General features: G+C 43.0%; 1 protein-coding gene across 1 annotated transcript; it reads left to right on the top strand.

Annotated features, from left to right (window-relative positions):
• The first annotated feature begins 7,117 nt into the window (after positions 1–7,117).
• On the top strand, positions 7,118–22,277 carry LOC139381579 (solute carrier family 22 member 7-like). Its single transcript, XM_071125222.1, has 10 exons — positions 7,118–7,560; positions 7,683–7,786; positions 13,489–13,643; positions 14,225–14,393; positions 14,649–14,772; positions 18,936–19,045; positions 19,760–19,974; positions 20,136–20,244; positions 20,575–20,781; positions 21,947–22,277. The coding sequence occupies exons 1-10, from the start codon at positions 7,183–7,185 to the stop codon at positions 22,029–22,031; spliced, it is 1,656 nt and encodes a 551-aa protein (XP_070981323.1). The 5' UTR covers positions 7,118–7,182; the 3' UTR covers positions 22,032–22,277.
• Positions 22,278–22,639: the final 362 nt, after the last annotated feature.

Genomic DNA, 22,639 nt, shown 5'->3' with positions numbered 1-22,639 from the left:
TACATTTTCCTCTTTGTAACCACATTCTTCGAAACACGATACAGTACACCCATCTTCATGGTCAACTTGTCCCAACTTCTGAGAAGACCTCAACACTCTCATGGGCACGCTCTCTCCGGAATGGTCTTCTCCCCCTCTCCACAAAGAAGATGACTTTGCTGATCACGTTGTCATCACGCTGCTTACTCATCAGTAGGTCGTGTGGCAGAACATCAACATCGGTCTGCTCTGATGGCATAACAGCCTGTGGAAGCTGTGGCAACAGCAGTGCATGTGAGCACACTTCACCCACCCAGCACCTGTGTGAATGAAGAACAGCTGCAACTTCATGTCTTGATAAAGCACCAGATGGGGGGTCAACAGTAGCCTGACAGCTAATGACCACTTCGTTGGAGTCAGAGGCTTTGTCAAAGGGGTGGCTGGACCAGCGAAACACTCTGTCTGTGCGCACAGCGTCGGCTTCAGCTAGTAAGGTCTAGTAAGGTCTCGTACGGGACCCTTGTCAGGCGATGGAGTGCACTGGGTCGTACGAAGGGCTCTCTGCTCAAAGCATCTGCAACAACATTTATTTTTCCAGGGATGTACTTGATGCCAAACTCGTACGGTGCCAGCTTGGCGACCCATCTCTGTTCACAAGAAAAAGAGCTACAGACAGATAGGGGGAAAAGGCAGACAGAAGAGCCCTCCCCCGCACTGCAGAGACCTTGAAGGTTGGAGAGCAGAGAGGAGAAGTTTTAGAAGGGGCGCCAGGACGAGCAAAGATAACAGTTACTGAGTGGAGACAAAAGGGAGAATTGGACTTGTGGAGAATGAAAGGGGCGCTCCTACATGATAATGTCAAAACAGAAGGATAATATACTAATCTTACCTAAGTCATTATTTAGAGTAGGTAAGGTTGTTACCTAGGCAGAGCCAGGTATCAAAAGGGGGATGGGTAAATTGTGGTCTAGGATAGGATGGGGCCTATTGGATAAGAAACTAATAATAAAAATAAAATAATTAGCTAACAAATAGGCATAGAAGTTAAAGATATAATCAGATAAAACATATGAGAAACTGTTTGTTAACCAAGCCTGTATGTCCAGGATTTTATGCACAGCAGGTGAACTAAAGGTGAAGTCACTCAATCCAGTCCCAGAGGCTTGTTGGGGGGACCATACCAAGGACTCCTGGTGACAGCTAGCTGAAAGAGCTACCCGGATTCATATCGCACGGCGGGAGGGTAAGACACACTGACACTGTCGAACAATAAACAGTGTTCGAGAGGAGAACTGGAATTAACAGAATTCCGGGGGCCATCTCTCGAATGAAGTAATCCTTCCTGTCCTATCACCCCTGTTTTTGTTCATAGAAGTGAAGGTGTGTCTGGCTCTTGCTAGTGATGTGTTCTCAGGGAGAGGGTGGGGCTTCACATGGAAGCTGTTCGTCTGAGCTGTCTTATCGTGGGTGCCATATTCCTGATACAGCACGTCCTACCTGAGTATGCGGAGAGTGGTAATTTGACCCATGGTTTAGACGATGAGGATTTTGTTCCAAAACAAGCATAAGAGATCCCTAGATCTGGGTAGACAGGAAGTTAGAATAGAGGTTGGGAAGGATCTCTCAATGGAGTTTTATATAGACCTAATGGGGTCTCTAACTACATGGCAGTCTAGGACTCTGAGCCATTATGGCATATATCGGTGCAGGTTCCCATATTGATCGTGGACACAGGTCATAGCTCATTTGGAGAGAGAGGGCTATATGAATCCACTCACCCAGTATGGAAGGAGGTGGAGTATAGTGAAGGTGAGAGTTTTTGACTGTAATCCGGAGAGAGGGATGTATTGCATAAAGATACGCCTTACCCTTTAAACAGTAATGAAGGAGGATCTAGGGTTGTGGTATGATGGATATGACCAGGTCTTGGTCGACACCCTAGTACAGTTCTGGGTAGAGGAGGTTAGGCCAGTATGGTAAAGCTGTTCACGAAAGCAGGAATGCCAGATAATGACAGTTGCATTGACTTGCACTATTTATATCCACAGGTTACTCCCTTTACAGTGACCGGAGGAGATTATTACCGTTTGGCCCGATACAGTACTCTTGGGAAATGATGTCAGGGCGAGGTTTTACCAGGCAGATTGAACAGGATTATGCTCCCTTGTACATTTGGGAATGCCTTTCACACTCATTCAACACCAAGACATGAAGTTTAGCCAAATGGGGAAAAAGAGCTACTCCATCCGGGTCTCTTGATGACAAAGTATACATTGATAACATTGGGGTTCCATGGGGGGTGCCAGATGAGTTCAAAGCAAGAAATCAGATCCTAGCAGGATTAGAGTTAAGCATTTCCGGGTGGTCTACTCTCAATAAGAACGTGGACTGGATTAATTATATTTATTATAATCAACAGCGCTTTAACAATTATACCAGAGATGCTATTAAAGGTTTTGCATAACAGACTGAAGCAACCAGCCTGATGGCTTGGCAGAATAGAATTGCATTAGATATGTTATTGGCTGAAAATGCGTGATTATCTGGACCATGTTTGTGCTTACATCCCAAATAACACAGCTCCGGACGAATCAGTGCCCGAAGCACTGACTCACGGTTTGGCAGAAAAATATGGGGTGGATACTTCTCTGACTAATTGGTTTGATAGTATGTTCGGAAAATGGAAAAAATATTATGATCACTGTATTATGGGCTACATTCACCTGTGTGACTGTTTTAGTTTTATGGGGCTGTTGTCTAATTCCCTGTGTACGAGGCCTTATTTCCAGGACTCTGGAGAAATCTATGGCAATAGATGGTGAGGTACCAACGGATTCCAGGTTCTGACCTGTGGAGTGCTGAATGCATGTCTACAGAACAAGTGGACGAATCTGGATCCTTCATTTGCGGGGAATTTATGTTTGAGGAGACCATTTTTGATGTTTAGGAAGGTTAGGTTGTATCCTGTTTCAATATTAGACTGTTTTTTATGAAGATTGTAACGAAAATCCTGATAAGAAGAGTTATGATTCTGATGTAGGCCTGAGAAACAGTCATGGCGAATGCAACTAGTGGGTTATGTTTAGGTGATGTTTTGATGACAAGAAATATCTCCAATAAAAATAGAAATAGGCTTTTTAATATTACAATATAACTACATGTGTGATTGGATGTGTAATATTTAATCAAAGGGTGGATATGTTAAGGGAATTTTTATCAATGATGACTAATGATGTATACATTTCAATCAGGATGTACTAATCAGAATACTATTATGTTACTGTATATGTACTAATCAGAATACTATTATGTTACTGTATATGTATGAATTTTCTTTCTTGATCCCAGTACTGAATATAATGTGTGTGAATGTGGTCAAGAGTTAGAACAATGACTGTCTGTTCCTTGGTACAAATGAATGAACGATATCTTCAGACTGGCTAGAATGCTTATCTACACAAGAAAACCTTGGCTCGTAAATTATATTAAATTGGGAGGGTGTCCGTATAGCATAGGGGATCCCACAAAGGTGGATAGGTTTTCCATGATATGGGGAAAACCTGGGAGCACAGTTGAACTCTGTAAAGGTGATGAAATCCTACTAACCATCAAAACTATTAAGCTCTCTGATGCAGGCACTTACAACCTCGGACTACAAAGGACCGGGACAGACACGATGGGTGTGTTTTCTATTAAGGTGCTGCCAAAACCACAGAGGTCCCAGACGAACCAGAGCCAGACACACTCCTCTACCACCCCTGGACCAAACCTGCCACCTACCACCACTGTGTTAAATCCCATTCAGGTAATTAATGTTAGAGACTATTCAGCTATTGATCAATTAGGCACTGAGACTGGTTTTGATGGTAGGGACAATTTGTGGCTGTCTTCTATGAGGTATACAGCTAAGACCCTGAAAAGAAAGGACTGCATGAGTTACATGAAACATTGGTCATGCCAGACCTGTTCTGGCTACACACCCATTTGCTATAGGAGAAGGAGATGGGTGCTTGTGTATTCTGAGAGGTTTTTACCAGGTTCAGCCCAATTCAACTCTCTGTTCCTCTTTGAGCCTTGTGTTTCCTACAGTACCTCCTCATCGGGCCCCTTGGGGTGTTAAGGCAAATGGGGGCAATTACAGTTGCATCACGGGTACAGGTAATGGCATTGATTATGGGAGATTGTCTGAAGCTGATTGCAGTAGTAACATAACCATTAATTCCACTTGGCCAGTTACAGGCCTAAACCAAACTAGTGGTCTGGCTGATGTGTGGTGGATCTGTGGACCCAAAAGAGTGCTGAGACCCATTCTTAGAGGAGACTGGCAAGGTACGTGTGCTCTGCTCCAGTTTGATAATTCCACTGACCATTGTTGATGTTACTGCTGTACAGCTGTTGGGTTCTGTATCCAGGGGACCTGAAAACATTCCATCCCATGGGAGACATAGACGTAGTGCTTCATGGACAGAGGATGTAGTTGACATACACACTAACCTGTTGGGAGTGCCAGTGTGGGTTCCTCATGAGTTTCAGGCCTTGGGTAGGAATGATGGACTCTGGCACTTACTACCTGTTATAGGTCCAGCCATAGTGGATGCAAGACAGACTGCATGGATTAATTATATCTACTATAATCAACAGCGTTTTGTGAATTGATGAATTGATTGATGCACTCACTGGTATGTCCGAACAGCTTGAGGCCACATCTAGGGTTTCCAGAATAGACTTGCTTTGGATATGCTTCTTGCCAGTCAGGGGGGTGTCTGTAAGATGTTCGGTGAACAATGTTGCACGTATATTCCTGATAACACCAGTCCAGATGGTAGTATATCTAAGGCCCTTAATGGGCTTGATGCACTATCTGCTGAGATGAGGACCATGGCGGGGGTGGAGGAGTCTGGACTGTTCTCTTGGTTGGGAGCCTGGTTTGGTAAGTACACTGGTATGGTGGTTACTGGATTTCTGACCCTAATTCTTGTATTTTTATTATTGATGTGTTGTGCTGCTTGCATCATACCGTGTTTTAAGAAGTCTGTTACAGATGTGGTGAAGGCTTCAGGCATGATGCCTTTGCTTGATGCTCCAGTTGGAGATGCTGATACTGAATCAAGCTTTCAGGGGAGGATGGGACTGACTGAGGATGACCCATGGTATGCTGTGGGTGAGGTAGTAGAATAAATATTACACCGCCACAGTTCCTTGTTTTACATTTTTGTTTTATGATAAGTTTTCTTTCCAGTATGTTTGTTCTCCCTGTTGTGAAGGTTCAGAGTCCCTGGGTGGCATGGTGCCCACCTGGTGCAGGATAGGAGTAGCTGAGAGGACCAGATGGTTTATAATAATGCTTTGCTCTGCTTTACTCTGTTTTCCATGACCAAAGTTATCCTATATCTTACATGTCAATAAACAATAAAGTCTTATCCTGTTTTTGTCAAAAGGAGGAGACAAAAGCATATATCACTTGTTGATTTTTATTTTTTCTTGGATGATTTTTCTTTTCTGTTTTTCTGTAAAAAAAATAATAAAATAAAAAAAATAATAATAATGTTTTATTAATATTAAACGTTTTATTATTTTCATGAAATGCTATTAACATATTACTATGTTGGGACCGCTGAAATAAAGGAGAATGAGTGACACCCTAGCAGGTGTCAAAAGGGGGACTTAAATGTAACACCATTTTCTTTTATTCTGTTTTTAAATGAGCTGTTGTTCTCTTTTGACATGAGGGTTGTAAGTTCCTAGGTGGCTGGTAGCCAATCTAGTACATAGTGGGATCGAATGGAGGACATGAAGGTATTTTAAACTTTAACTGTTATATGATTCATTGCTGAATTTTTGTTCACACCCTTGGGGGTGTGAAAAAGGGGGATTGTTGGGTCCTGTTTTACATTATAGCCATTACCATATATATGATTGAATATTATCTGCTGTTGGCTTGTGTGGATGTATGTATGTGTTATGCAACATAGCTGACTTGAAACATTGTTAACAGTTACAGGGCCACGGGCCTTTCTCATGATGGAAAAATACAGAGTAGCATGGGGTTGCAGAACAAGCAGTCTTTTGTTAGATAACAGGAGCCAGGTGCGAGATAACGGTATTGAGCATGAGCGCATGGATGTTCTTCACAGCAACACTTACATCTATCAACAGAAGCGCCAAGAGGCGGGGACCCGCCTGAGCGCCTGCAATAGGCTGAGCAAGTTTAAACCACGCACAGTCTCTACTGTGATAGGCCAACAGACGGGTTGGAACTGTCTATCACAGTATAAAGAATACTGTTTACATACATCTTGTCAGTTCTCTGTTCTGCCCTGCGTGGTATTACAGTGAGCCCGTATATACGAAAGTTGCATTTGCCATTTATTACTTAGCTAATAAAAAATACATAGTATAAAATCGGTGACTCATTGTTATATTTATCCTGATACCAGATTTGAATTTACGCAACTCTAACATGGTTTGGTGCTTGTTCACTGGGGTAGTTACCAAAAGAATACAATTACAATATACAATATAATATCTTTAACAATTTACCTGATAGGAACAGCACAAAATTGCACGTCATGCAATGCACAGCTCACCATCCAACTCTGCACTCACGCACTGTACAAAATATATGACCCCCCCCCCCCCCCCCCCACCAGAAACAGTAAGTTGCTAGCTAGTATTGGCGGGAATTCTTTACAACAAAATGCACAACAAATATTCTCCAAAAACCGCTGCATCTTATGTGTGATGTTCGAATAACATTTACAAACAATTTGATATAAATTGTACATTTAAATCATTACCTGAGAGTATAAAAATCACTTTTGATGTACAGTGCTTTGCAACCAACAACTTACCGCTGGTTTGGTGCTTGTTCACTTGGACAATTCTAACTGGAACATCCCCCCTCGTAAGCAAGCTACGCAAACCAGCCAATAAGATGCCATGTTGAGTAGGTGAAGGCAAGACAAAACTCAAACCAAAACCCATTGGCTTAACAATAAAGTGGCAAGGGGAATCACCAATATAACCCTGTTACACTGGTAAATATGTCCTTATCCTACTTTCCAACCTTTATATAACACACAGAATGAATTACCAACTGTAAGAAGAGCAGAGGACTAGAGGATTGTCTCTGCAGACAGCATTAGAGGTGGTTGCTGCTACTTTATTGAGAGGAGTTCTGGCGACTCCAAAGTGCTTTTCAAAATGAAATTTGACAATGTCCTCTCAGAAATCAATGGATTTGGTAAATTCCAAACAATGATCGTCCTGATTCAGAGCCTCTCTCGCATGACCCTGCCATGTCACTTCTTACTGAATAACTTCATAGCTGCTGTGCCCTCTCACCACTGTGACCTCAGCGCTCTGGATGAAGAGGGTGTCTTTGGGAATCTGACCCAGGAGCAGAGACTGACTGTCAGTATTCCAGTACAGGAAGATGGGACTCCAAGCTCCTGCAAGATGTTCCCAGAACCCCAGTTCAACCTCCTGTCCAACTCAAATGACAGTGACCTAACTACAGTCCCCTGTCAGAATGGATGGGTATATGACAACAGCACCTTCAAATCCACTCTGACTACAGAGGTAAGTCTCTTCCTTTTCCAGCTATTTTGTTTTCTAGATGGAAAGCATTGAACATGTTGATCACTTTGTAACTGTTCTGTTGTACTCATGACACCAGGGTTATTGTTATGATCTCTTTTAAGTGGGACCTTGTATGCGATAGAAAAGGGATGAACAAAGCGACAGCCACCATTTTCTTCATTGGAGTAATGTGTGGGGCTCCTTTATTTGGTTTCCTCAGTGACAGGTATGTATGCACCATACAGAAAGAATCCTTACTACTTCACATAAACTTGCGTATACACACCAAGGTTATTATAGTAAACGAAAACTGAAAATAAATACAAAATAAAATTGGAAAAATAATTTAGTAAACTGAAAAAAATGTAAAACGAAAAAAACATTTGAAAAACTTAACTATACTGAAACTATTATCTATGATGCAGAAAATAACTAAAATAAAATAAAAAACATCATAAGTTACGTTTAAAATCAGAGAGTACAGCTGTGGAGCAGCAGGTCCGCAGGAAGATGCCAGCACAATGAGTCTAGCAAGCATGTCGACCTCAGTGCTTCATGTTAAATATTACATAAACACATGTTTAATATTACATACAAAATAACATGTCAAATGTGCCATGTCTTCATTCATCTGTTGTTTTTTCCTCTCTCTATCTGACAGATAAAGGTAAAGGTACTTGATTATCCTTACATCTACTACTAAAGTTAGAAGAGCATTGGATTGGTGTAAACATGGGCAAGAAAGTTTCCTTCCACCTTATTTCTTGCACCAGTCTAGGCGCTTATCCTTTCAATCCAAGTCACATTCAGATTGATTTATAATTTAAACCTTACCTTACCAAACCTATCCAAGTCCATGGACCAGGCCCTTCACCTCATGTATTACTGCCCCCCAGTGGCAAGAAGTGACATGCCAAAGAAAACAAACTATAGGCCTACAACACATAAATGAAAATGCTCTGGATAAGAGTGTCTGCTAAATGACTAAACTGTAAATGTAAATATTAAATCACAAAACTATAATAACCTTGATGCATACAAACAGACAATAACATATGCGCTATACCCACACGTACACATGGATTTTGTGTCGAAGATATGCGGTAGTAGAGTAGGGGCCTTGGCAGGAGCTATTGGGGATCCATGATAAATACAAATACAAAAACATACTAAAACTACTGATAATACATGAAAAAATGTCCCATTTTTTTGGAAATAGCTGCATAGTTAAAACCATTTGTATTTGTATTTATTAAGGATCCCAATTCTCTACACCTCTGCTCTTCTTCGTAATTAATTCTGTGTGTTACATAAAAGTTGGAAAGTAGGATAAGGACATATTTATCAGCATTGTGTTAACCATTCATTGACCCTAAGCAGAGATACAGTACCAGCTGATAAAGCGAAAGCTTGATCCCAATAAATGGGATGTTTTTCTTAATTTATTTTTAGGCAAGTACCATAAACTTTCACATTAGAGGTGCTGAAGTGATAAATCAGTAACACTTTATTTGGAAAATCCTAAATCGATGTTTGGTTTGTAGATGTTCATTAACTCTCAACACCATTTTAGCCAACTATCCACTAACACTAACCCTTACTTCAAGCCTATAAACCTTACAATAATCAGGGGTCCAGCAGCATTAAGGCAGTTGTATACAATTTCAAATATTACATGACATTACATTTCATAACACTTTTCACTTTTCACTTTTCGTTAAGTGTGTTCCCTCAAACCACTACTCTACTATCACATATCTACAATACAAAATCCATTTGTACATGTGTTTAGTGTGTGTGTCTTATCATGTGTATGTGTGTCTGTGCCTGTGTGTGTGTCTCTTCAAAGTCCTCACTGTTCCATAAGGTGTATTTTTATCTGTTTAAATATGATTCTACTGCTTGCATTAGTTACATGATGTGGAATAGTGTTCTATATAGCCATGGCTCTATGTAGTACTGTGCACCTCCAATAGTCTGTTCCTGACTTGGGGATTGTGAAGAGATCTTTGGTGGCACGTCTTTTGGGGTATGCATGGGTGTCTGAGCTGTGTGCTAGTATTTTAAACAGACACCTCGGTGCATTCAGCATGTCAACACTTCTTACAAAAACAAGTTGTGATGAAGTCAATCGCTCCTCCACTTTGAGCAATGAGAGATTTACATACATATTATTAATATTAGCTCTCCGTGTACATTTTAAGGGCCAGCTGGGGTGCCCTGTTTTGAGCCAATTGTAATTTTCAGAGGTCCCTATTTGTGGCACCTGACCACATGACTGAACAGTAGTCCAGGTGCTACAAACTAGAGCCTGTAGGACCTGCCTTGTTGATAGTGTTGCAAAAAGGCAGCGCTGCGCTTTATTATCGACAGCTTCTCCCCATCTTAGCTACTATTGTATGTTTTGACCATGACAGTTTACAATCCAGGGTTACTCCAAACATTTTAGTCACATCAACTTGCTCAATTTCCACAAAATGTATTACAAATTGTAGTTGAGGTTTAGGGTTTAGTGAATGATTTGTCCCAAATGCAATGCTCTTAGTTAAAAAAAAAGTATTTAGGACTAACTTATTTTGCCACCCATCTGAAACAAACTGCAGCTCTTTGTTAAGTGTTGCAGTGATTTCACTCACTGTAGCAGCTGACATGTATAGTGTTGAGTCATCCGTATACATAGACACACTGACTTTACTCAAGGCCAGTGGCATGTCATTAATAAAGATTGAAAAAAGTAAGGGGCCTAGACAGCTGCCCCAGTGAAATCCTGATTCTAGCTGGATTATGTTGGAGATGCTTCCATCAAAGAACACCCCCTGTGTTCTGTTAGACAGGTAACTCTTTATCCAATATAGCAGGGGGGTGTAAAATCATAACACATACATTTTTCCAGCAGTAGACTATGATCGGTAATGTCAAAGCCGCACTGAAGTCTAACAAAACAGCAATATCTCTCAGCCAATCATTTGTGTAAGTGCTGTCCTTGTTGAATGTTCTTCCTTATAAGCATGCTGAAAGTCTGTTGTCAATTTGTTTACAGTAAAATAGCATTGTATCTGGTCAAACACAATTTTTCCCAAATGCTTACTAAGGGTTGGTAACAGGCTGGTTGGTTGGCTATTTGAGCCACTATTCTTGGGTAGTGGTATTACTTTTGCTTCCTTCCTGGCCTGACAGAACACACTTTCTAGTTGGCTTAGATTGAAGATATACAGTTGAAGTCAGAAGTTTACATACACCTTAGCAAAATACATTTAAATTCAGTTTTTCACAATTCCTGAAATGTAATCCTAGTAAAGATTCCCTGTCTTAGGTCAGTTAGGATAACTACTTTATTTTAAGAATGTGAAATGTCAGAATAATAGTAGTGAGAATGATTTATTTCAGCTTTTATTTATTTCACCACATTTCCAGTGGGTCTGACGTTTACACATACTCAATTAGTATTTGGTAGCATTGCCTTTAAATTGTTTACTTGGGTCAAACGTTTCGGGTAGCCTTCCACAAGCTTCCCACAATAAGTTGGGTGAATTTTGGCCCATTCCTCCTGACAGAGCTGGTGTAACTGAGTCAGGTTTGTAGACCTCCTTGCTCGCACATGCTTTTTAAGTTCTGCCCACAAATTTTCTATAGGATTGAGGTCAGGGCTTTGTGATGGCCACTCCAATACCTTGACTTTGTTGTCCTTAAGCCATTTTGCCACAACTTTGGAAGTATGCTTGGGGTCATTGTCCATTTGGAAGACCCACTTGTGACCAAGCTTTACTACCTGACTGATGTCTTGAGATGTTGCTTCAATATATCCACATCATTTTCCTCTCTCATGATGCCATCTATTTTGTGAAGTTCACCAGTCCCTCCTGCAGCAAAGCACCCCCACAACATGATGCTGCCAACCCTGTGCTTCACGTTGGGATGGTGCTCTTCGGCTTGCAAGCCTCCCTCTTTTTCCTCCAAAGATAACGATGGTCATTATGGCCAAACAGCTCTATTTTTGTTTCATCAGACCAGAGGACATTTCTCCAAAAAGTACCATCTTTGTCCCCATGTGCAATTGCAAACCATAGTCTGGCTTTTTCGAGCAGTGGCACTTTTTTAGAGCAGTGGTTTTGGAGCAGTGGCTTCTTCCTTGCTGAGCCGCCTTTCGGGTTGTGTCAATATAGGACTCGTTTTACTGTGGATATAGATACTTTTGTACTTTTTTCCTCCAGCATCATCACAAGGTCCTTTGATGTTGTTCTGGGATTGATTTGCACTTTTCGCACCAAAGTAGATTCATCTCTAGGAGACAGAACGCGTCTCCTTCCTGAGCTGTATGACGACTGCGTTGTCCCAATGTGTTATTTACTTGTGTACTATTGTTTGGACAGATGAACGTGGTACCTTCAGGCGTTTGGAAATTTGTGGTCTACAATTTATTTTCTGAGGTCTTGGATGATTTCTTTAGATTTTCACATGATGTCAAGCAAAGAGACACTGAGTTTGAAGGTAGGCCTTGAAATATATCCACAGGTACACCTCCAATTGACTCAAATTATGTCAATTAGCCTATCAAGAGCTTTTAAAGCCATGACATCATTTTCTGGAATTTTCCAAGCTGCTTAAAGGCACAGTCAACTTAGTGTACGTCAACTTCTGACCCACTGGAATTGTGATACAGTGAATAATAAGTGAAATAATCTGTCTGCAAACAATTGTTGGAAAAATTACTTGTGTCATGCACAAAGTAGATGTCCTAACCGACTTGCCAAAACTATAGTTTGTTAACAATAATTTTGTGGTGTGGTTGAAAAATGTGTTTAATGACTCCAACCTAAGTGTATGTAAACTATACAGTTGAAGTCAGAAGTTTACATACACTAAGGTTGAACAATTGTTTAAAGACAGATTATTTCACCTATAACTCACTGTATCACAATTCCAGATGTGTTTGGCTAAGGTGTATGTAAACTTCAACTGTATTTTTTAGCCAGACAAGTCAATTAAGAGCAAATTCTTATTTACAATGACTGCCTACTCCAGCCAAACCCTAACGACACTGGGCCAATTGTGTGCCGCATTATGGGACTCCCAATCACAGCCAGTTTTAATACAGCCTGGAATTGAACCAGGGTCTGTAGTGAAGACTCCAGCACTGAGATGCAGTGCCTTAGACTGCTGCGCCACTCGGGAGCCCTCTAGCAAATCGGAGAGGCAATATCATTTGCTATCATTCTCAGTAATTTTCCATCCGAGTTGTCAGACCCCGCTGGCTTGTCATTTTTGATAGACAGCAATAATTGTTTCACCTCTTCTACACTTTACGGACTTCAATGCTTGTCTTTCATAATTTGATCAGTTCTACTTGTATGTGTAGTGTCAGATTTTGTTGCTTGTATGTCATGCTGAAGTTTTCTAATCTTGCCAATGAACAATCATTAAAGGAATTGGCAGATGATTTCTCAATTTGCATTACGTTTTCCAATCGGTTGTGCAGCCAGACTTATTTGCCATTCCTTTGCCTCATCCCTCTCAACCATACAATTTTTCAATTACTCATCAATCCACAGGGATTTAACTGTTTTCACAGTAAAAAAAATGTAAACGGGGCATGCTTATTAGTAACTGGATTAAGCAATTTCATAAATATGTCAAGTGCAGTGTCTGGTTCCTCATTACACACCATAGACCAACAAATCTTTATTTCATACAACATAGGAATCATTACAAAACTTCTTGCATGACCTCTTATACACTATATTAGGTCCAGACTTTGGTGTTCAATTGAATCCTTTACAGAAATGAAATACTCTGATAGTGTCTAGTGTTTAATACCATATTGTTGTGTTTCACTTAGCTGCATTGTGTATAGAAATATGGCAATACTCTACATTATGATATACTGTACTGATAAATTGCCTTTATAATATTTTATTTTTCTCTGAACAGATTCGGCCGGAGGGCAATGCTGATGGTGGCTTACCTAGCAACTATGGTGTTTGCTTTTACCAGTGCCTTCTCCACCTCCTATGTCATGTTTTGTATCATGAGATTTTTCACCGGAGTGACACTATCTGGAATAAGCATAATCTCCATTGTACTCAGTGAGTTAGTCCCTGATTGTGCTTTGCATTGTATCGTGTTATACATATTAAAGTGTTATACAGGTAGACTAGCAATTAAGAGCATTGTGCCAGTAACTGAAAGGTCACTGGTTAAAATCCCAGAGCCGACTAAGTGAAAAATCTTGAGCAAGGCACTTAATCTCAATAGCTCCTGTAAATGCTCTTGACAAGAGTGTCTGGTAAAATGTATAATGCTATTATAGTCTCCCTCTATAAAAGGTTGGTTCAATTTTGGGTTAAATTAAATACACTGGGATTTCATAAATGATTCATATTAAAAGGTTGATGATTGATTTAGTGATATATTGCATGACTGAATGATCTTTTCTGTTCCTGCTGTAGCTTCTATGAATATTCAACTTGTTCAACGTGAACTTTGACTGTAGAGGCACTCTGCAAATTATGTTGAGACAAATCTGAAAGTAAACACAAAAAAATGGTTTCTTGGTATCAACATCAGTTGCTTTACATTAGATGTAAGTGTTAGCATAAAAAACGGTATTTACTTTAACATTCAAATATAATTAATTCCAAACTCTCTTTCTTGGACATATCTACAGGTGTGGAATGGTTTGACATTCAACACAGGACATTTGCTGGAGTGATAGTAAGCCTGGATTGGACAGGTGGAAACATGCTGCTAGCTAGCATTGCATACTTTGCGAACGACTGGAGGTGGCTGACCGTAGCAGTTACCTCGCCTCTTGTCTTGGCTGTCATTACCTGGTGGTACACAACCCATTTTACTTTGATGTTATGTGTTATACTTGGTTTGATGAGTTCAATGTTAGAACTTGTCCGGTGGTAAAACATGTAAAGGTAAAACTTGTTGAAATGTTTGTGGATGTAATGGTGAAGTCAGACCTTACTATTACTAAGGGTATATATATCTACTAAAAGGAAAGGTTTCTAACAACATAACATTATTATTAGAGACCATCTGGTGGCCTTGCCTGGTGTCAACAGGGATCTGTGCCATTGCAGGTGGCTTCCAGAGTCTGCTAGATGGCTCTTAGCGAATGGAGAAAAAGAAAAAGCCCATTTCTACCTGGAGAAATGTGCCAAGATGAACAACAGATCCAAGTGTATGGCTGAGATCACACCACAGGTACATTTAATGCTCACATATGTGGTATCATGTTAGGATAGCCTTAGTCTCAACAGGGCATCTTTCAATCACAAGTCCTGCTGAGACTGAGACTGTCTGTCACGACTTCCACCGAAGTCGGGTTCCTCTCCTTGTTCGGCGGTCGGCGACGCTGGTCTTCTAGCCATCGTCAATCCACTGTTCATTTTCCATTTGTTTTGTCTTGTTTTCCTACACACCTGGTTTTCATTGTTGTGTATTTAACCCTCTGTTCCCCCCATGTCTTTGTGGGGAATTGTTTGTTGTAAGTGCTTGTGCACATATTTACTGGTGCGCGATTGGTGTTGTGCCCATGTTTGTTATTCTTTATGCCATTGGTTTTGCAATTAAACTGCAGTTACAGAATTCCCCACCTTGAAAATGGAGTCAGCAGGAGCAGGTGCCCCTGGTATAGGGGTTGAGGAGTGCATCCAGGAGCAAGCAGCAATGATCCACCATCTTGGCACCGCCATGGACCGAGTCGTCCAAACCATGGATCGCTGGGAGAGACAGGGAGTTCATCCAGCTCCTCCACCAGCACAACCAGGGCATCCACTACTCGCCTCCCCTTCACCTGGTCCCAGTGAGATTCGTCTCGCCCTTCCCCGGGAGTACGACGGGACGGCTGCACACTGCCAGGGTTTCCTATTTCAGCTAGATCTCTACCTGGCAACCGTTCACCCGGCTCCTTCGGGCCGTGAGAGAGTGTCCACACTCGTCTTGTGCCTCTCAGGGAAAGCCCTGGAGTGGGCCAACGCCGTGTGGGGAGAAGGAGATGTGGCGCTGGACCATTTCGAGGATTTCACCCGCCGTTTCCAGGCAGTCTTCGACCACCCGCCCGAGGGTAGAGCGGCGGGGGAACGTCTCTACCATCTGAGGTAGGGGACGAGGAGCGCTCAGGAGTTCGCCATGGATCTTCGGACCCTGGCCACCGGCGCGGGATGGAACGACAGGGCCCTGATCGACCACTATTGCTGTAGTTTGCGCGAGGATGTCTGTCGGGAGTTGGCCTGCAGGGACATCACCCTCACCTTCGACCAGCTGGTGGACCTGTCCATTCGGTTGGATACCCTGCTGGCTACCCACGGACGTCCAGAGCAGGGTCTGTTGGGTCCATGTCACTTTTTCTGAGGTTTCCCTGCATTCCCAGCATAAGGTGCTCTTCGATTCAGGCGCGGCTGGGAGTTTTATAGACAGATCGTTCGCCCATAGTTTAGGGATCCCCATTGTTCTCGTGAATGTGCCCTTCCCCGTTCACACCATAGACAGTCGACCATTAGGGTCAGGGTTGATTAGGGAGGCCACCGCTCCCCTGGGCATGGTGACGCAGGGGGGTCACAAGGAGAGAATCAGTCTCTTCCTCATTGACTCTCCTGCATTTCCCGTGGTGCTAGGCCTACCCTGGTTAGCCTGTCATGACCCCACTGTTTCATGGAAACGGAGGGCTCTCACGGGGTGGTCGCAAGAGTGATCGGGGAGATGTTTAGGGGTTTCCGTTGGTGCGACTAAGGTGGAAAGTCCAGACCAGGTCTCCACCGTGCCCATCCCAGAATATGCCGATTTGGCTCTCGCCTTCTCCAAAAGAAGGCGACTCAATTACCACCCCATCGACAGGGGGATTGTGGGATAAATCTCCTGGTAGACGCCGCATTTCCCAGGAGTCACGTGTATCCCCTGTCACAGGCGGAGACGGCGGCTATGGAAACATATGTCTCCGAATCCCTGCATCAGGGGTACATTCGGTCCTCCACTTCACCCGCCTCCTCGAGTTTCTTTTTTGTGAAGAAGAAGGAGGGAGGTCTGCACCCGTGCATTGACTATCGAGGTCTAAATCAGATCACTGTGAGGTACAGTCACCTGCTACCTCTCATGGCCACAGCGATTGAGTCAATGCACGGGGCGCGCTTCTTCACCAAACTAGATCTCAGGAGCGCTTACAACCTGGTGCGTGTCTGGGAAGGAGACGAGTGGAAGACGGCATTCAGTGCTACCTCAGGGCATTATGAGTACCTCGTCATGCCGTACGGGTTGATGAATGCTCCATCAGTCTTCCAAGCCTTTGTAGATGAGATTTTCAGGGACATGCACGGGCAGAGGTTAGTGGTATAAATTGATGACATTCTGATATACTCCGCTGCATGCGCATGTGTCCCTGGTGCGCAGGGTGCTTGGTCGTCTGTTGGAGCATGACCTGTACGTCAAGGCTGAGAAATGCCTGTTCTTCCAACAGTGCATCTCCTTCCTAGGGTACAGCATTTCCACCTCAGGGGTGAAGATGGAGAGGGACCACATTTCAGCCGTGCGTAATTGGCCGACTCCCACCATGGTAAAGGAGGTGCAGCGGTTTCTAGGGTTTGCCAATTACTTGGCTACCGGAGGTTTATCCGGGGTTTTGGTCAGGTAGCGGCTCCCATTACCTCACTGCTGAAGAAGGGACCGGTACGTTTGCAGTGGTCGGCTGAGGCGGACAGGGCTTTTGGTCAACTGGGGGCTCTGTTTACCTCGGCTCCTGTGCTGGCTCATCCGGATCCCTCTTTGGCGTTCATAGTGGAGGTGGACGCGTCCGAGGCTGGGATAGGAGCCGTGTTCTCTCAGCACTCAGGTACACCACCGAAGCTCCGCCTCTGTGCCTTCTTCTCAGCCCGGCGCGAAACTATGACGTGGGGGACCGGGAGCTGTTGGCTGTTGTCAAGGCTTTGAAGGTGTGGAGACATTGGCTTGAGGGGGCTAAACACTCTTTTCTCATCTGGACTGACCTCCGCAATCTGGAGTACATCTGGGAGGTGAGGAGACTGAACCCTCGCCAAGGAAGGTGGGCCATGTTTTTCACCCGTTTTGTTATCACTCTTTCTTACAGACCAGGTTCCCAGAACGTGAAGGCCGACACACTGTCCTAGCTGTATGACCCAAAGGAGCTGCCCATGGATCCCACCCCCATACTCCCGGCCTCCTGCCTGGTGGCGCTGGTAGTGTGGGAGCTGGACGCGGACATTGAGCAGGCGCTACATGCAGAGCCCACTCCCCTCCAGTGTCCCGCTGGGTGTCTGTACGTTCCATCTGCTGTCCGTGACCGGCTGATCTATTGGGCCCACACGTCACCCTCCTCTGGTCATCCAGGCATCGGTCGGACGGTGCAATGTCTGAGTGGGAAGTACTGGTGGCCCACTTTGGCTAAGGACATGAGGGTTTATGCTTCCTCCTGCTCGGTGTGCGCCCAGTGTAAGGCTCCTAGGCACCTGCCCAGAGGTAAGCTACACCCCTTACCCGTTCCACAACGGCCTTGGTCGCACCTGTCGGTGTATTTCCTTACCGATCTTCCTCCTTCACAGGGTAACAGCATGATCCTGGTCGTTGTGGACCGTTTTTCTAAGTCCTGCCGTCTCCTCCCTCTGCCCGGTCTCCCTACGGCCCTATAGACTGCGCAGGCCTTGTTTACACACGTCTTCCGGCACTATGGGGTGCCTGAGGACATAGTGTCTGATCGGGGTCCCCAGTTCACTTCGAGGGTCTGGAGGGCGTTTATAGAACGTCTGGGGGTCTCGATCAGCCTTACCTCGGGTTTTCACCCCGAGAGTAACGGGCAGGTGGAGAGAGTTAACCAGGATGTGGGTAGGTTTCTGAGTCTTATTGCCAGGACTGGCCGGGGGAGTGGGCGGCGTTCATGCCCTGGGCAGAGATGGCCCAGAACTTGCTTCGCCATTCCTCCACTAATCTCTCCCCCTTCCAGTGCGTTCTGGGGTATCAGCCGGTTCTGGCTCCTTGGCATCAGAGTCAGACCGAGGCTCCTGCGGTGGACAACTGGTTCCAGCGCACGGCGGAGACATGGGACGCCACTCATGTTCACCTTCACCTTCAGCGCGCGGTGCTGCGCTAGAAAGCCAGCGCAGACCGTCACCACAGTGAGGCCCCGGTGTCCTGCTCTCCTGTGTGTTACTTCCCTGACACCAGTTACGCACCCCTTACACTGTCCTAATATCGACACCATACTCAGAAATTGCTGCTCATTTTAGCATGCGTGGCTTCATGACAATGGTGAAACTAATACCTTATATCCGCAGGTGAAAACCTATTCTGAGCCATCTAGGTAAGCAAATAAAATAAACCTAGAAATGCGTTGTTGGACAAAAAGTATTTTTTGCCCACAGACCCTTACGAATGCAGTAAGAGTTAAAGATGAGGAGAAGAAGTACGGTTTTGTGGACCTTGTGAGAACTCCAAATATAAGGAAACTTGCCATTTGCACAGGAATACTATGGTAAGTAGGGGAAAACACTTTTGGATCTCATCAAGGTCTGATGCCATAGAATTAATCTTAAATGCCCTTAAAAGGGAAACTACACTTAAAAACAATCTTTTAGTATTTTTTTCATTAGTCCACATCATTGGCCACATGCAAAAACATCATCACGGTAATGTGGCCAGTGACACTTTGCTTCTTGAAAGTCCAATATCTTGAAAACTTGACTGCTGACATACAAAACATTTTGGGACTGTATCAACACTGGACTAATGAAAAAAAAATGTTTTGAGTAGAGTTTCCCTTTAACGTTTTCTCTCCAACTTGTCTGGCTGTCAAATTTAAAGGAGCAACATGTACTATTTTAGTCATAATTTCAATTTCTTCAAGGTTCTTAAAGGACACAGAAATAGAAACGCCTAAAATGGCTTAGTACTGCTTCTTATCTTATCATAATCCATTTGGCCATCCATTGGGCCATCCACAGGAGGTTGGTGGCACCTTAATTGGGGTGAACGGGCTTGTGGTAATGACTGGAGCGGAATTGGTAGAATGGTATCAAATACATCAAACAAATGGGTTCAAGGTGTTTGATATCATAGGCCATTATTATGAGCCTTTCTCCTATCAGCAGCCGCCACTGATTTGGCTCTAGTTGAAGGTGGAAATGTTACATGTATATCCTTTAGAAGTATTTTTGATCTTAAGTTTCTTATTTTCTTCGACCTGTAGGTATGGAGTTGCGTTTACATATTACGGCATCAGCTTGAACATCACTGGGTTTGGCATGAATGTCTACTTCACACAGTTCATATATGCTGCCATCGAGTTGCCTGGAAAGATTATGGTCTATTATTTCTTGAACAAGTTTGGCCGAAAACCTGGACAGGTTGGGACACTGCTTTTGACTGGAACCTGTGTCTTCATCAACATATTTGTTCCTCAAGGTATTTGTTGGTTCCTGAAAGAAAATTGTTAGCAAATAATGGGTTTTCACTTTACTTACGTTTTACTTACTTACCTACTTACTTGCATTTTGAGCCCTGGGGGGTATTTTTGAGTTGTTAGCCTTAGATTCAGTCATCCATGTTTTCATATTTTCACTTAGGTTTGTGGGTGTTTCGTACCATCGTGGGTCTTTTTGGGAAAGGCCTGTCCGAAGCATCCTTCACAATAATGTTCCTTTATACCACTGAGCTCTACCCAACAGTAGTTCGGTGAGTGACCAATAAACTACTATATCACATAGTGTTCACTTAATGTAATCACCTGTAGTCTTGGCTGGAATTCAGTGAGGTGAAATGTCTTTCACAATGTTGCAGATAGAAATGTAACAAATAGAGCTAACACGACTCCTACTTGACAGACAATCAACTTTGTTCTACACAAAAAATGATATCTAAACGTTCTGTAATGTTATTGCCTCCTTATAACACACATTGTTGAAGTGAAGTTTACAATTTAATTATACTGCCAGATTATCATATTTTTTTGCACAGATCTGTCCTCTTTTGAACTCTAAATTACTTTTTTGCTTGGTCCCTCAGGCAGAACGGCGTTGGCTACACCTCTTTTGTGGGTCGGCTAGGCGTGTCCATCGCTCCCCTCATCGCCCTATTGGACGTTGTGTGGGAGCTCCTCCCTGCTGTGATATATGCCTTGGTGGCTGTTGGTACCGGACTAGTGGCTTTGCTCCTCCCAGAAACACTCAATGTTCGCCTGCCAGAGTTCATCGAGGACATAGAAAAACCAAGGTAGAGCAGGAATTGTATTTGGTAATACTGTGTCTAAAGCATCTAGGTACTGTATATGATTGATTGATTATTTATTTAATTTCAGTTTCAGACACCATTTAGTGCCCAGCCCATATGGCCCATAAGATACAATCAAGTGCTTGTGAAGAAAAGGGGAAACAAATACAGTTTATAAAAATAATGCAGTTATATAATGCATTGTAAAACTTGCCATGGGCCTGATTATAAGAAATTATAAAGGCTCATGCATGCTTATAACAAGTTGTAAACATTATACCTATGCCCATGCTTTAACCAATTCTTTATAAAGGCTCACACATGCTTATAACAAGTTATAAAGCATTATAAACTGGGTGGTTCGAGCCCTGAATGCTGATTGGCTGAAAAGCCGTGGTATGTCAGACCATCTACCACGGGTATAACAAAAAATAATTTTTACTGCTCTAATTACGTTGGTAACCAGTTTATAATAGCAATAAGGCACCTCGGGGGTTTGTGGTATATTGCCAATATACCACGGTTAAGGGCTGTATCCAGGCACTCCGCATTGCGTCGTGCTTAAGAACAGCCCTTTAGCCATGGTAAATTGGCAATATACCACACCCCCGTGGGGCCTTATTGCATAACTCTAAACCAGTTAGTTTGAGTCCTGGATGCTGATTGGCTGAACAGCATTTCAGCTATGTGCACATCAGACAATATACCACGGGTATGACACAGAAATACTTGTTTACTGTTCTATTTACGTTGGTAACCAGTTTATAATAGCAATAAGGCACCTTGTGGGTTTGTGGTATATGGCCAATATACCACGGCTAAGGGTTGTATCCAGGCACTCCAGGCATTCACACTTCGCGTTGTGAATAAGAACAGCCCTTTGCCATGGTGTTACTGGCCAATATACAACACCCCTTGAACTTTTTTGCTTAATTATACCCATGCCAATGCATAAACTGAATTTTTATGAAGGCTCATACATGCTTATAACAAGTTATAATGCATTATACCTATGCCAAGGCTTAAACCGATTCTTTACAACGGCTCATAACAAGTCATACAGCATTATATGTATACGCTTTAAGTAAAGGTCACCCATTATTTAATCAGTATTCAGAATTGGACAAATGGCCATGTAACATTTAATTTCACCTTTCATGCTTTGCAGAGCGGAACTGGATGGAGAGAGTGGCAATCCACTGAAGCAAGCTGATGAAAACAGGAATGGAAATGGAACAGTTGAGGTTACATGAATCCACGCAGAGATCCTATTAGATTATAAAAGGATTAGTTATGTAGTTATATGTGAATCCATGTCACTCAGAGAGACAGTCGTTTTCAAGCAAGTGCCTGATAGATGGACAGAGCAGAATATCTACCTAGAAGAAATATAATGGATGGACCAAAATGGATGGATGGACTATTACTTACCTGTTTATTACTTGGTGAAAGATAGATGAATTGTAGCCCATTTTTCTTACATGGTCATTATTGAATCTACTGTTTTGTTCTTCATAAATACTGGTGTGTGTGTGTCTTACTATGTGGCTTTGCAATAAATCTGTGTAATATACATACGTTTCCTGTACTGAGTTACCCTAACTGGGTTAGAACTGGGTTCCTTAAACTCCTGTCACGAGTTGTAACTTGTATTTTGGATAATTCTGACTGTGTATTGTCGTTATTTCCATGCAGTTAAATACCTTTATTGTGGTGGCACGTTCAATAGAACAAAACATTTAAAAAATGGTGATGTGTTTCAGCATATCTAGCCTTCGTCTCATTTCCCGTTTGTCTAAAAACTTGGGTGGGAACAAGTCCCAGTCTGTTGGTGCCATCATGCTGTCAAGTACTTGTCACT

The sequence above is a fragment of the Oncorhynchus clarkii genome, chromosome 23, assembly GCF_045791955.1.
Source record: "Oncorhynchus clarkii lewisi isolate Uvic-CL-2024 chromosome 23, UVic_Ocla_1.0, whole genome shotgun sequence".
Classification (NCBI taxonomy): domain Eukaryota; kingdom Metazoa; phylum Chordata; class Actinopteri; order Salmoniformes; family Salmonidae; genus Oncorhynchus; species Oncorhynchus clarkii.
The sequence above is the reverse complement of the archived record's forward strand: the minus strand, read 5'-3'. Positions and strand labels throughout refer to the sequence as shown.